General features: G+C 36.6%; 1 protein-coding gene and 1 long non-coding RNA gene across 3 annotated transcripts in view; one reads left to right on the forward strand and one right to left on the reverse strand.

Annotated features, from left to right (window-relative positions):
* Nucleotides 1–16,067, forward strand: part of LOC113707740 (vacuolar protein sorting-associated protein 54, chloroplastic) — a 29,269-nt gene that overhangs the window by 4,913 nt on the left and 8,289 nt on the right. For both annotated transcript variants that reach the window (XM_072065105.1, XM_027230044.2), the window contains exons 4-12: nucleotides 871–973; nucleotides 7,365–7,439; nucleotides 8,194–8,350; nucleotides 8,942–9,030; nucleotides 12,363–12,595; nucleotides 14,149–14,320; nucleotides 14,419–14,502; nucleotides 14,588–14,970; nucleotides 15,263–15,416. In XM_072065105.1, the coding sequence (XP_071921206.1) occupies nucleotides 871–973; nucleotides 7,365–7,439; nucleotides 8,194–8,350; nucleotides 8,942–9,030; nucleotides 12,363–12,595; nucleotides 14,149–14,320; nucleotides 14,419–14,502; nucleotides 14,588–14,970; nucleotides 15,263–15,416 (1,450 nt within the window). The remainder of the gene's footprint in view (nucleotides 1–870; nucleotides 974–7,364; nucleotides 7,440–8,193; nucleotides 8,351–8,941; nucleotides 9,031–12,362; nucleotides 12,596–14,148; nucleotides 14,321–14,418; nucleotides 14,503–14,587; nucleotides 14,971–15,262; nucleotides 15,417–16,067) is intronic.
* On the reverse strand, nucleotides 4,459–5,381 carry LOC113707741 (uncharacterized). The gene is made up of 2 exons (XR_011821101.1): nucleotides 5,052–5,381; nucleotides 4,459–4,716 (listed from the first exon to the last, which is right to left on the reverse strand). It is a non-coding gene; the product is annotated as an uncharacterized lncRNA (long non-coding RNA).

The raw sequence follows: 16,067 nt of genomic DNA on the forward strand, positions 1-16,067 counted from the left end.
TAAACCATCTTTGTAGTTTGGTAGTTGTGTTCCAAAGTCAACCTACAAAATATTGAACTATGATTAAGGGGGCAATAATGGAAGAGTCGCTTCAGTAGCTGATGTGTTTTGGACAAATTTTATGTTTCCTAAACTATGTGCAAAGTAGACCAAGACATACAAAATGGGATGGAGTATGATCTTTTTCTTTCTTCATCTTGTTTCTTCTGACAAAAATAAGTGAGAAGTAAGCTGTATGGTTTTGCTCAAACTGCCTGAATATTCAAAATCTTGGGTGATAATGAAATAGGCAAATCGTATGATTGAAAAGGAGTTGGTCCTAATAAAACAATTCTTTAAGTAGTTAATCTTATACAGCTGAAGATATTGCTCCTATTCTTCAGAAGTGTTGGATGTCCATATTATAAAAATAATGAGGTAGGCTTGATTTTAGTGCTTGCATGTGGGGGAATTTGGGTTAAGCATCAAGTGAAGATGGCAGTAAAGAGGAATTGCATTATTTATTTATGGTCGCTCATGTTACTGTTTCTTTTACTATATGCTTATTTGGATTATGAACATAAATGGTTCATTATTAGATATAGCATTGTTACTTTAGTATAAGAAGAACCTTTTAGATATCATCCAATGTCCTGAGTGTGTTTTTTGCATATCAGTACATTAGTTATCTAGTGCTCATTTGGATTTTGGGTATTATTAGTTTATTATCCATTGCTTTTTTAATGGAATCACAACCTTATAGATCTTATCCAACTATTAGTTTGTCTATTTGTTTGGTAAACTGAAATTTGTGTTGCATGTGATATTGGACCATGAATTTATGAAGTGATGCTTGTCTGGATGCATGTTGTCTCATAAATACTCTTGCAGTATCCTTTCTGCAGACTTTCTGCACGTGACTATGCATGACGAGGTCAGCATTGAGGGTGTAAGAGCTAGCACCAGCATAGCTACAAATGGAAAGGAGGAGAAGGTAAGCGCCATTTCTGTCAACTTATTTTTTCTCTCATTAATGTATGTACTGCATGGGTGCATTCAATAGGTTTCACCCTTTTAAAAGCACAATCTTTAGCACTTTGTTGATGGTTTAGGCTTTTAGTTCTTTACAAAATATGTGAAGAACTGCTATCTGTTTGAATCAACTCAATTAAGATATATGCTTAGGCTGCGCTATTCTACTTGATGTTGTGAATCCTCTAATTTGCTCAAAATATTTGTTTGTTAGAAATAAAAATGTTCAAAGTAAGATAGCCAAGACAGTGAGGATTGTAAACTTTAACAGAAAAGGAAAAAATGAACAAAAAACTCTCCTTTTCTTTATTTTCCCACTAACTAAATATGCTTACAAGGTAGGCATATATAGGACAACCCTATCATAGTTCTGCCACCACTTAAGGTAATAGAACCATGATTTTAGGGATTACATAATCAACTCATATCCTATCTATTCAAACTTGATTGATCATAAGCAATAAAATCCCATAATTATGGGAGGTAATTATGGAAGATAATATCTCCCATAATCATAGGAGATAATATCTTCGACACCCCCCCTCAAGTTGGTGCGTATATATTTATCATGTCCAACTTGCTTGTAAGAAGTTCAAAATTTGGTCTGAGGAGTCCTTTGGTGAGAATGTCAGCTATTTGCTGAGCTGATGGAACGAATGGCATGCAGATAATTCCTCCTTCAAGTTTCTCTTTTATGAAGTGGCGGTCAATCTCAATATGTTTGGTTCTATCATGTTGCACAGGATTATGAGCTATGCTAATTGCCGCCTGGTTATCACAATAGAGCCTCATTGGAAGTTCAATAGGTCTTTTCAGCTCCTCTAAAACTCTCTTCAGCCATAACATCTCACACACACCATGAGCCATAGCTCGGTACTCTGCCTCTGCACTACTACGAGCTACAACACTTTGTTTCTTACTTCTCCAAGTAACCAAATTGCCCCATACAAAGGTACAATACCCCGAGGTTGATCTTCTATCAATGACTGATCCTGCCCAATCAGCATCTGTATAAGCTTCAATGGTCTTTCGATCTCCTCTTTTAAAGAACAATCCCTTTCCTGGAGTACTTTTTAAGTACCTCAGAATTCGATATACTGCATCAAGGTGCTCTTCATATGGAGAATGCATAAACTGGCTCACAACACTCACTGAAAAAGCTATATCAGGACGAGTGTGAGCCAAGTAAATTAGCTTGCCTACTAACTTTTGGTATCGAGCAGTATCAACTGGTGTTCCATCTTTTATATCTGCTAACTTGTGATTCGGATCCATAGGAGTGTCTGCAGGTCGACATCCACTCATCCCTGTTTCCTTTAAAAGATCCAAAACATACTTGCGTTGGGACACAACAATGCCCTTCTTGGACCGAGCTACCTCCATCCCTAAGAAATATCGTAGTGTTCCCAAATCTTTGATTTCAAAGCTAGAAGCAAGACTTTTCTTCAGCCGTTCCATCTCAATTAAGTCATCTCCTGTGAGGATGATATCATCCACGTACACAATGAGTACTGCTATCTTCCCGTCCTTGGAGTGTTTAACAAACATGGTGTGATCACTCTGAGCTTGGGTATAGCCTTGATTCTTTACCGACCTAGTAAATTTTTCAAACCAGGCCCTAGGAGATTGTTTGAGACCATATAACAATTTTCTTAGCTTGCAAACTCTAGACTGAAACTTCCCTTCAAATCCAGGGGGAGACTCCATGTACACCTCTTCCTCCAGATCACCATTTAAAAATGCATTCTTGACATCAAGTTGTTGGAGCGGCCAATCAAGGTTTACTGCTATTGAGAGAAGCACCCTAACAGTGTTTAATTTTGCCACTGGAGCAAAAGTTTCAAGATAATCGATCCCGTAGGTTTGAGTGAACCCTTTAGCCACCAATCGAGCTTTGTACCGTTCCAATGTCCCATCGGAATTATACTTGATGGTAAAGACCCATTTACATCCTACTGTCCTTTTCCCTTGTGGCAGGTTTGTTACTTCCCATGTTTGATTCTTCTCAAGAGCATACATCTCTTCTTCAATAGCCTTTCTCCACTCTGGAACTTGTAATGCTTCCTGTACATTCTTTGGAATTTCCACAGAAGAAAGTTGTGAAGTAAATGTCAAGAAGGTAGGGGATAACTTTTCATAAGAGACATAGTTAGTCATAGGGTGTTTGGTACAAGAACGCACTCCCTTTTGAAGTGCAATAGGAAGATCCAAATCAGCAATCTTTGAATCAGAGGAAACTTTATCTAATGACTCAAAAACATTAAATTCTGTCCTAGGTTCGGATTCCTTGTCGTGAAGAGAAGGGGGAGCTTTATCTTTTCCTCGATGATTTTTCCGGACATAGGTTTTCAAGGTTTTTTCAGTTACATTCCCATCTCTTTCACTAAGAGAATTCGACTCTGTTATTGGCACTAAAGACAAGAGAACCTCTTGTAATCCCTGATCAATTTTTACACGTTTTTCAAAATCCTTTTGACGGGCAAATTGAAGAGTGTCATTTGTTTTTTCAGGATTATTATCTTGAAAAGATTCTTGTTGAGGAAATTGTGCTGCAGATTCTTCTAAAAAATCAGAAAAATCAATTCTCCTATCAACAAAATTTTGATCAGGAATTTGATTTTCAATACGAAAAACATCATCATCTTCTACAAGTTCTTCTACATGCCGAGTCCCCCCCTGAAGAGGATCTCCAATGAAAGGTTTATCTTCAAAAAATGTTACATCCATGGTTACAAACATTTTTTTCGAAATGGGGTCAAAGCATTTATACCCCTTTTGCGTGGGTGCATATCCAACAAAAATGCATTTTCTTGCTCGAGGGTCTAACTTACTTCGACCTTGTTCATGATTGTGAACAAAGGATATGCACCCAAACACCTTTAATGAGACTTCATATGTTAATCGAGACATGGGATAAATGGTTTTGAAAAAATTCAGAGGAGTTTGGAAATTCAAGGTTCTTGAGGGCATTCTGTTTATGAGATATGTAGCAGTTAAAATTGCTTCGCCCCATAGATATTTAGGAACATTTCTTGAAAAAAGTAATGCCCTCGCCACTTCTAAAAGATGTTTATTTTTTCTTTCAGCTACGCCATTCTGTTGTGGGGTATCATTGCAGGAGCTTTGATGCACAATCCCTTTTTCAAGAAAAAAACTTCCCAAAATTTTATTGAAATATTCTTTTCCATTGTCACTCCGAACAATTTTGACTTTTTCTTGAAATTGTGTCAAAACCATGCTGTAGAATTTTTGAAACACACTTGCAACCTCTGATTTCTCTCTTAACAAATACACCCAACAAACTCTTGTGTGATCATCGATGAATGTAACAAACCATTTTTTTCCAGATGAAGTTGAAATTCTAGAGGGACCCCAAACATCAGTATGTAATAGAAAAAACGGTTTTGAGGGCTGATAAGGATGCATAGAAAATGTAGACCAATGATGTTTAGCCAATTCGCAGATTTCACATTGAAAAGAAGATGAATCTTTATTCTTAAACAAATCTGGAAATAAGTATTTCATGTAATAAAAACTAGGATGTCCTAGTCTAAAGTGCCATAACATAATCTCTTTATTACTAGTAATAGAGACAGACCCGTAACATGTGTTTTTGATTGGTGTTGTCATATCTGATCCATCTTCAAGGAAGTAAAGTCCCCCATTTTCTCTAGCACATCCAATCATCCTCCCCGTGGTCAGTTCCTGAAACTCACAAAAAGAGGGGAAAAAATTAATCCGACACATGAGATCCCTAGTTAATTTACTTATGGACAGCAAATTGCATGATAACTTTGGAACATGAAGAACTCTATGAAGTGTTAGAGTAGGAGAGATGACAACGGAACCTATGCCAGCTATGACGGATAATGATCCGTCAGCAACCTTGACCCTTTTATTGCCTGCACATGGACTGTAGGTAGAAAATAATTGTGACACACTAGTCATATGGTCAGTGGCCCCAGAATCAATAACCCATATAACCCGTGGACAAGATGCATTTGATGTTTTACATGAAAGAGCAATAGTAAAAGGTTTACCATTTTTAGCAAAAGAACAGAAAGGAGTGAAGCTTTTTGGCTCAGTGACTGAAAATTGTGGAGACTTAAAGAGTTTGTACAGTTGGCTTAATTGTTCCTTTGTGAAGGCTGGTGTCTCAAAGTCAGTTTGTTGCTTTTGAGAATCCTCATTCACAGTCTGCAACACCTTGCTATCACCTCCATTTTTCTTCTTGAAATTCGATGGTTTCCCATGTAATTTCCAGCATGTGTCCTTTGTGTGCCACGACTTTTTACAGTGTTCACACCAAGGCTTCCTTCTTTTATCCCCGTCCAAATCTGTCCCCTTAGAAACCAATGCTGAAGTCTCAACTTCATAAGGGTTTGTACAGTTGGCTTAATTGTTCCTTTGTGAAGGCTGGTGTCTCAAAGTCAGTTTGTTGCTTTTGAGAATCCTCATTCACAGTCTGCAACACCTTGCTATCACCTCCATTTTTCTTCTTGAAATTCGATGGTTTCCCATGTAATTTCCAGCATGTGTCCTTTGTGTGCCACGACTTTTTACAGTGTTCACACCAAGGCTTCCTTCTTTTATCCCCGTCCAAATCTGTCCCCTTAGAAACCAATGCTCAAGTCTCAACTTCATCCTCTGCCTTGGACTTTGGTGATGACTTCAGCATCACCTTACGCCTTGATTCTTCTCTTCTGACTTCAGAAAATACTTCACGAATGGAGGGGAGAGGCTTCCTGCCCAAAATACGACCTCGCACCTCATCGAGTTCTTGATTTAGTCCAGCCAAGAAGACATAGACTCTGTCGTTCTCCTCCCGTTTCTTGTATCGAACACTGTCTGCACGGCAGTCCCATTCATCCTCATAACAAAGATCCAATTCCTGCCATAAAGTTACCATCTGATTGTAATAGGTTGTAACATCTCTATCTTCTTGTCTTGATTTCCACAATTTCGTCTTGAGATTGAAAATTTGAGACGAATTCTCTATATCGGAATACATATCCCGGACAGCGTCCCACACATCCTTGGCTGTGGGCAGAAATAAGTGTGGCTTTCCTATTGCTGGTTCCATAGAGTTTATCAACCAAGCGATAACTAGAGAGTTCTCTGAATGCCATCTCTTCAAATTGGGATCTTCAGCAGCTGGTTGTTGAATTTCTCCAGTAAGGTGGCCGAGTTTACCTCTGCCATCGATAGCCAGCTTTACAGATTGAGCCCATTCCAGATAATTGGAACCATTTAATTTATGAACGGTTATTTGTAGGGAAGAAGAATTTGAAGCGGAGTAATCTGTAGTTTGGATAACTACTGAAGACGAGGATGAGTCTTCTCTTGTGTGAGCAGTCGATCCAGTCATGGCTGCTCGGTAGTTCATGGCAGGAATTGGTACAGAGCCGGAGCTCTGATACCATGTAAACTTTAACAGAAAAGGAAAAAATGAACAAAAAACTCTCCTTTTCTTTATTTTCCCACTAACTAAATATGCTTACAAGGTAGGCATATATAGGACAACCCTATCATAGTTCTGCCATCACTTAAGGTAATAGAACCATGATTTTAGGGATTACATAATCAACTCATATCCTATCTATTCAAACTTGATTGATCATAAGCAATAAAATCCCATAATTATGGGAGGTAATTATGGAAGATAATATCTCCCATAATCATAGGAGATAATATCTTCGACAAGGATAAATGGATTGAGAATGATAAACAACATCGCTGTGGTTTCTGATCTCTCCTCGGTTTGTACTCGGACGTTGAATCCAAAGATAGGAGTCTTTACTTTTCAAGCATGTGTTTGATTTGGTCATAAGTAGTATTGTAGATTTATAATAAATTGCTTAACTAAGGTAACTATTGGTCTTGAAGACCAGGTCGGCTTTCACAGCAATGGATGTTCGAATAATATTTTAATAATCAGTTAAGTTATGGTGGAGAAAACCTAGGATGACTCTATATAAACCTGGCCAAGGGAAGTGTTGAAGACACTAATTTATTAGGTAATTTTGCTTGTAAACCCATATAATTCAGACTGATATTCTTGATTCTTGCGATCTTGGAAAACGAGGAAGCACAAGTACAAGAAAGTATATGATGCTCAAGAGTCAAGTTAAATATCATTTCCAGCTAATTTTCTTTGAGCATTTGTGAAATAAGAATAGTAGCTTGTGTTGCTCCCTGATTTATATTTTTTGATATTGAATGATAATTGCTTATTAACATCCTGTTGGATCTAACTTTGGCTGATTTCCTATGTACTGAGACGTGAAAACATGATGTTTGGGTACCAAGCTTAAGTTGTTTGCTTATGTTAAAAGTTGAAATTGACATTGCAGACTGAGTTAAATGAAGAAGAGGTGTCAAATCTTCGTGATCGGCTTCTTCCTGTTATTATTGGATTGCTTAGAACTGTAAGTTCTATATCTTGTATGCCATTTTTGTTCTTGAAGATCATGTTGACTTGTTACTTGTTGATAAGATGAATTATTCGGCTGTAAAACTGTGTCAAATATTTTTCTTTAGTATTTGATTTGGCAGCATGTTGAATGAAAAGGAAATGCGTTGTTGTTCTAAGATTATTGTTTGCTCTTGCAATGAAGGTAAAGAAAAATTTTACATAAAACGTTTATATGATATAAAGATAGACTGCCTTGACAGCTTGTATCAGTCAAAGATGAGGAGTAACTTGTTGTGTGAACTAGATGGAGTCATATAGGTCATTACTTATTTGATGCAGTGCTTACTTACAGGATAGGTAATTACTGGAATTTTGCAGTGCGTGCTTTTTTCATAGGTGATTGCTTAAATTATGCAGTGCTTCAGGTGGCTTACATCTGAGCATTTGATTTGACTCCTCACCCCTTTTTTCCTCCTTAGGTATAGGAGTTTTTGCTGTTCTCATACGCTGACAAGTCTACCTGACTTGTGCATGAATTGCTTTAGTTGGTTTCATCGAAGTTTTTGTTAACATGTTTTGTGATAAGTGTTTAGTTTTGCTTTTGTTTAGTTACTTTTTTGTTGCCTTTGTTTTCTTTTCTTTTCTCTTTCTTTCTTTCTTTTGCTTTCTCTGCTTTACTGATTTTTCCATCTTCTATGGATTTGTTTAGAGTTTAGTCATGTGTGTCACTTAGGATAATTTGTTAAATATATGATGCTTGCTTTCAGGCAAGACTCCCTGCTGTGTTGAGAATATATCGTGATACACTTACTGCTGATATGAAAGCTGCTTTCAAGGCAGCAGTTTCTGAGCTGCTTCCAGTTCTTGTTGCGAAATCTTTGGGCTTGGAGTTTATTTCAGGTGGAAGAATGGTGAATACAGATGGTGGGTCTCATAACATGCTTGTTCGCTTCATCCTTTTGTTTTTTTTTCTTTGCCCTTTACTGTGTAAAGAAAAGCTTCAACAGCACTAGTTGCCAACTGACGACTAATGAACCTTCAATATTCCTAGGTTGGTAGTTATTATGATTGGTTTTTTTTTAAAAAATTTTATCTCAAATTTTTTTAATGGTGGGATCATAATGCCAGTTGCCATTGGTACTGTAGAAGCTTAAATAGTCATTGGTTAGTGGCTGATATCGCTGAAGCATTTGTTGTTTCTAGATCTTTTTTATTTTTTATGGTGGAAAGAACAGCTTCAGTAGTACCAGTGACAACATCAATAGTTGTTTGTTGCTAGTTGCTACTATTGAATTTTTTTATTTTACTTCTTTTGTTTGTTTCTCTTATTATTATTATTATTATTATATTTTTTTTGGAGGGGGGGTGTTGGGTCAGTAACAATTGATCATGAATGCTGATGTCAATTATATCATCCTCAAGTTCTTTGCCGGGCACATATGATAATTCCATGTCTTTTAGTACATTGCTTTCTTATTTTCATTGTTCCTCTTTTTGACAAACATAAATTGTCAGGGGGAGGTTCCTCGCTTGCAGATAAGCTGAAAAATCTGTCACCTGAATGCTTTCTCCAACTTTTAAGTGCTATTTTCATTGTCGTACAGGTAATGCATATGTGCTCATTACTTTAATGCTGCATTCTCTGTTTTATTCATCTTTTAGACTTAATATTAATTAACTATCTCTTGGTTAACTGTTCATTACAAAATGGAAATCAGTCATTACCACTTCAAACGTGGTAATGACTGATGTCTTGTTTCATGATGCCGACATTAGTTTAGATTGCCCTTAGTTTAGGTTTTGTTGAATGGTTTCCTTCCTCTTTAAGATATATGGTATTTGGAGTCACCTATTTCCCTCCTTTTGGATGTAAATTGTGCATGTTTTCTTGAATTATGGGGATCTACGAATGAGTTTGATGCTGACTTAAACAGTTATGTATTTCTCCTCTTTCATTCATTTTCTGTCACCAGTGAATTCCATTTCCATGTAATCTTGTATTAGAGGACTTGAATAAGACTAATGCAGCTCTATATTTTGTTAGGGTAGATTTTACCAATTTCACTTTGAAGTGATCCTCCTGCTCAGATTGCATAAAACTGAATAGTTTTTTAGCTATTCATGAATATTTGATAATGAAGTAACTCTAGACACATAACTTTAGCTCTTCAACTGTATTGCCATAAATTCTTGTAGTAGGATGCAGAGTAGCTGTTGATCTTTGACTCAGCTGTACGTTCATGAAGGCTCATTTTTTGCTTTTTGTTTGCTTTTTTCCCCATTAATTTTAACATGTACATAGCTTATTCCTTTTGATTTAACTTGCTGCCTCGTGGTTTCTCAATAATAAGTTTCCAAAAGGCTGCCTATAGCTGTTCTGAACTTTCGTAAGTCCTTTGGAAGCTTTACTTCTTCTTTGTTATCATAGTAGCCAGAAGTTTGTGTAGTGAGCAGTCCAAAGGGTCTGTTCTGTTCATTTATCCTGCTGTAAAAGATTCAGCTATACAGCAGGCCTTTTTGTTGGTCCATTCATATAGCAGAAGTTGTATTCTCTTTGTTCTGGCAATGGTATTGCATATAGCCAGGTGGTTAGTTGTCTTCACTCTTAAGGCATATGCAGTTAATGTCTTGAGCTATGCGTCTTTGGTTTATTGCCATTTAGTATGCTTCTGTGAGTTGCTGCATGGATGATAATGCCTCTTTTTTAGATACAGAAATGTTCCAAGTTTGTCCACAGGGAACTCTTGAAAAATTACAGCAGTATTTAACAAATTCTGGGCAATCAAGTTAAGTTACAGAACAAAAAATATTAAAAGCTCAAGATACTTTTGCATCAATTCTCTTCTTTTGGAAAACTCATTTTTGTTTCTTGTTGCCATCAATGTTGAAAAGAATTTTTAACGAGCCTGGCCATGTTCTTTGCCTTCTCTCTGAAATAGGAAACGTCGAAATATATGTTTAGATTTGGGTTGCTGTCACATTGTTCTCCCAAACTTTTCTTGCAAGTTTACTTCTTTTTTCCTAATTATCAATGTGTAATTAATCTCTTTTGTATCTTACATGTTCTATAAATCTTTTCCGTAACAACTTATCAGAATTTTTGTTACAATTTTAAACTCTAGTTTACAATGACTGGTATCTTTATCTAGTTATCATAGAGGATTAGACTAACATGGAAGCAAACTTGCATACCTGTCAGCAAATCAAACTCTATTTTGCAATGATAAATATATTTGCTTTTTCATAGTAGAGCATTATGACTAATTTGACAACAATATAGCTAACTTCCATTAATAGTTGGACGGTTATATGACTAATGCTTTAGAGTATATTGCAAAAAGGTTGTGTGGTTAACTGTTGAATCAAAGTTTTGTACTTGTGTCAACTAATTCTGATGCAAAAGAGTTAAACCTCAGCATGTGACCAAGTTGGCTTTAGCTTTTTAACCCCAAGTTTTTAGCCACTACTAAAGGTGAATCCTAATTCTAATTTTAGATTTTGCTGGTTCAAAGTTTGTTAGGACAAATAGTTACTTCTAGGACTAAGTGTTCTCTTGTCAAAACCTTTAGAAATGAGGCTTTTTCTTTGACTTGTACAAGGTGATGTGACCTAGTAAAACGTACCAGGGACCATTTGCAAAATACACCTCTGTGAAAGGAGATGCTACGAATTGCAGGAGAATTTCTTATAATGGTGTGTTTTAACCTTTGTTGGAGTGATACTTACTAAATCCTTGGTAATATTCTAAAGTGATACCTACTAAATCCTTGGTAATATTCCAAGAATCTCCTGTATCCTTTTGCCTGATAACCTACTTATTTAATCTTTAGAATTAGTTCCTGTTCCTGCAATCTTTAGATAGCTGCATCAAATTCTGACTTTCTTCATTTGAATTCAATTCTAGCACTAGAGTTTCAAGGATCAGTTCAATCCCGTTGGAAGAACCAAAAGTATTTGATTTTCGCACGACCCAAGAGATTCTTTAGTTTGTTATTACTCTGTTTTCCATTATCGTAAATTGTTTCTCTTTCTCCTTGTTGCCACCCCCCCTTTTTTTTGTGTTGTGGGGGGGGGGGGGTGGGGGGAGAGAAGGGAGTAGGCCTGTCAACGGGTCGGGTCTAGACCCGGATCCGGACCGGATCCGTGAAATTAATGCGGGTATGGGTAGGGATTTAATTCCGTTTCCCGGATCCGGATCCGGATCCGTTTTGTCAAACAAAAAAACGGGTCGGATACGGAATATAGTATTCCGGCCCGTATTAGACCCGGATCCGGATATAAATGAATTAATAATTTAAAAAATATATATTTATCAATATAATTTGATTAGGGTGATGTATTTTAATAAAGTTAATTTGATTTCTTTTCTTATTTGATTTTTTCTTTGCATTAGTTAGAAATTAGTTTACAAATATATTTTTTTCTCATTTTTATTAGAAATTATAAAATTTGGTAAATTTGTTCGGGTAGACCCGGATCCGGATCCGGGACCGCCGGATCCGGATCCGGAACGTAGAATAAAGGACCCGTCGGGTAAACGGGTCGGGTCCGGATCCGGCATAGTAATTCGGGTCCGGGTCCGGAATAATGAATTCCGGCCCGGACCCGGCCCGTTGACAGCCCTAGAAGGGAGGGAAGGGGAGGCTGTTCCTTACAATGATGAACATGGTTTATATGAAGGTGCTTGATGAACATGGTTTATTTGCAGCAGGAATTCCAGCAAGACTGCCGATTTGTTTATGAAAATTTTAGAATATCATTTAAGAAGTTTTTCTCACTTAATTGGCCTGTGGGGCTGAGAAATTCCTGCAGGTCTTTAAAGAATTATTTCATTGTGTGATTATATGTTTCCATCATTAAGTGAAATCTATTTGGTATTTGGCTTCTGCGTTCTTTATTCTAATGGTAACTTGATTCTTTGTTTTAGTGAATGCAGGCACACTTAGTGCGAGCTTCTGAAGTAAAAAAAGCAATTGAGTGGATAATGTGCAGTCGTGAGGGTCATTATGCTGCTAATACTGTTGCTGCTGCAATAGCAGTTGGTGCAGCAGCTGCAGAAACAACTCAAGAGACTGATAGTCATGGCAGTAATCTCTTGTCATACTCATCTATCGGAGATGCTAGAGACAATGATGCAACAAGGCCATCAGATTCATCAGGAGATTTTCGGTTATTTCTTTTCCTTCTCATCCTTCTTGTTGAGTATTTATGGCTTCCTCAAACGTGCTCAGAAGAAGGGGAAAATATAAGGAAAAAAAATGAGGTTATCTTTGTTAATGGTAGAAGATATCTTGAGGGAAATTTTTATCTACGCTAAGGTTTGTATTTCTTTGCTGCAAATTGATACAGAGGGCTTAGTGTTGACTTTCGTTGTCAACTAGAATAATCAGTTATAGATTTGGTTACTGTGGACTATTAATGTTTTCTTGGCAGCATTTGAGTCATTTGAAAGAAGTCTAGTTTGAAAAGAGAAACTGCATGCCACTGTTAATGGGTTCTGCTAGGAATTATATGGAGGGCTTTTGTATTTTTTTCTTTGTCCACACTTGGTAAAATGACTTTTTTATTGACAAAAGAGTATTTCCATGTTTAAGAGGTATAGAATTATTATTGGAAGTTTTGGACAAAAAGTTCATTCAAGATTCTGTGAAGGTAGGACTTATCTGCTTACTCGAGGAGACATGCAGAGAATATGTAGTGGTTCGTTATGCATGGTGATTTTTTAACTCTGAAAGGCATAGTATTTCTTTCATCTCTATTACATAGAAAAGAGCAAGTGCTGCACAATCCCAAGCTTTTCCCTTTCCATAATTTTGAAGGGCTTGTTTTGATATTTAATGGAAACAGATGTAGAAATAAAAATTCAACAACTGCCGTTTTGTTTTTGTTTCTTAATGGTGAATTTAGTCTCATAGTGGAAAACATTGTACTTTTAATTTGTTAAATGGCTTGTGTGTAAAACATCTGGGAACTTCTGCTATTTGATTCTGGAGTAAGACATGGATTTGATGACTTTCCTTGCTCTTATTTCTTTATCTGTTTTTTGTGATTGGATGCATTAGTGAAACAAATTAGTATCTATCTGATTGAGATAAATGGCAGAAATAACCTAAGGTTTATAAGTGGCGTGGCAAGCAATCACCTAAGGAACCTACTAGGAAGTTTGTCTGTGTCCTAAGGAGTCTTTTTTCTGATTTTAGCCACCAGGGGTATTTTAGTAATTTCAGTTGGTTACAGGAAATTTATGTTGATCAAAGTTTTGTGTTTGGATATTACTTTTGATCATTAGTATTTTAGTTGTGAGAATTGGAGTTATTAAGGAAGGTTTGTTATAACGTCCCTGCATACTTTGATTCTAAAGATTTCTTGTAGTGATTCCTAGAGTGTTCTGATCTCCTTGTTTGCGTGTTCCTGTGATTTTATTCAAGTTCTCTGTTCTGAATCTTAGAGAATTTTGGCACCTGTGATGTTGCCTAATTTTGCTATTGACTGCAAGTTTCAAAGCCCAAAGCCTGTCCTACAAATCTTTTCGGCCTACCAAGCTGTTGTGCTGCGTCACTATTTTCCAGAATCTTCAGCTTACTATTTATCTACACAAAAGAACAGAATAAAGTCTAGAGATTCTATCTTTAAGCTTCTACGTCTTAAAAAGCTGATGTTTATATGCTGCTTACTGGATGACTAATATTAATATAATTGATATCCTTTTTGTTTAATTTCAGAACTGATGTTTTAAGGGAGAACACAGAAGCTGTGGTTGCTGCTTGTGATGCTGCTCATCATAGATGGGCAAAGCTTCTTGGAGTGCGTGCTAAAACTCATGAAAAGTTGAGGTTACAGGAGTTTTTAAGTGTTTATAACTTGACTCTGGAATTCATGAATGTAACAGAGAAGGTACTACTTGCTTTTTGTGTTATGATAACTATAATTCCTTTATAGATACCTGTGGACATGATTGTGGTTGTGATAGCATATCCTGCTAACATAAACAGATTGGTGGAAGGTTGGGATACAGCATTCGTGGGATATTGCAGTCACAAGCTAAAAATTTTGTTGAGTGCCACCATGAATCTCAGGTTAGCAGTTCTGTTTGAAGAGTTCTATTATTCTTTCCTAGCTTCTTGTTATTGTGATTTATCTATGAAATATTGGTATATGCAGATGACCAAGATGAAAGCTATACTTGAACAAGAAAATTGGAATGAAATAGACGTGCCTGAGGAATATCAGAACATTGTCACTTCATTGTTTTCTTCAGAGTTGCTAGTAAGTGGGGACACAGATGATCCTCCTGTTGATATAGCAACAAGGAATGGTGAAATGGGCACAAACGGTGATGGTTCAAATTCAACCCAAAATGTTGACCGGATTGATTCCGTTGGATCAAGTGGAGATAGTGTTGTGCAGCCTCTGCCAGCGCAGAACAATATTACCGAAAATGATACTTCTGTAGCTCAAAGTAGTGATGCTAGACACAGGGAACGTGGGAGGTCTTCCTGTAGAACTCTGTTATTTAAGGGCCTTGCATATCACATGGTAAATTGGTGAGTGACAGGACAATGCTTTTCCCCTTGCTCTTTTAGTTTGATATGTTGCTATTTCATTTGGAGGTCCTCCTTTGCTGTGTTTTTACTATAATTTTCTACTTACAAGCTGCTTTGGTCCTCTGGTGCTGTAAAATTCAATGCAATTTTGCGTATTTTTATGGGATATTTTATCCTAGTGACTTATTTTACCGTTCATCATGATGGTGGTTTCATTATAAGTGCCTTTACTGTATGCTGTTGTTTTCCTTGAACTTGCACTAAAATTTAAGCCATATTCCTGAAATTTCAGTGGCTTGATTTTGGTAAAGATGTTGTCAGAATACATTGAGATGATTACGTATTTGCCCGCACAATCTCCAGAAATTGGTCAGCGTCTCGTGGAGCTCTTGAAATTTTTCAATACTAGAACTGCTCAGCTTGTTCTTGGTGCTGGAGCCATGCAGGTACTACTTGACCTAGTGATTAGTAACTTCATATTTTTGCTTAAATCTTGAAGATGCCTGTACTTCTTGCTGCCAGTTCATTTCATTTATTAGAATCAGTGGATGGTTATCTGTTTCTCTTGCTATATATTTCTTTAGTCTCCTTGCAGTAATTATAAATTAGTCAACTTCAGCATTTGCTTTGAAATGTACCTGTTGTTGACCACTGAATTCTGTCCTCCTTTCGATTTTGCATACTTCTCTGGACCATGTCCCTTGTTTAAACTAAATTGAGAGGAAATGCAGTCATTAAGAATTTTGATATCTTTCTTCTGTTGAACATATTTTTGCCAGCTTTTGTGCTGAATACGTGATATTGGTTTGCTGTCCATTGTGGATGTTTTCACCCATACTTAGTATCAAAAGACTTCTAAAAAATTTTACGGATTAACATTTTATGCATTGACAGTGTAGTGATTTTTTTACAATAGCAGCTTTGAATGTATTCGACATGTGCATGATTTGAATTTCAAATTTGAATTCATATTATGTGGCATGATCTAAACCTGCTAGTGTAAAAAAAATTATACACTGATAGTGTATAATAAAGTCATCCAAATATTAATGCTACTTCCATTTGAGCTATCTTGGAGATGAGATAACCATAAGATG

Source organism: Coffea arabica, chromosome 9c (genome assembly GCF_036785885.1).
Source record: "Coffea arabica cultivar ET-39 chromosome 9c, Coffea Arabica ET-39 HiFi, whole genome shotgun sequence".
NCBI lineage: Eukaryota > Viridiplantae > Streptophyta > Magnoliopsida > Gentianales > Rubiaceae > Coffea > Coffea arabica.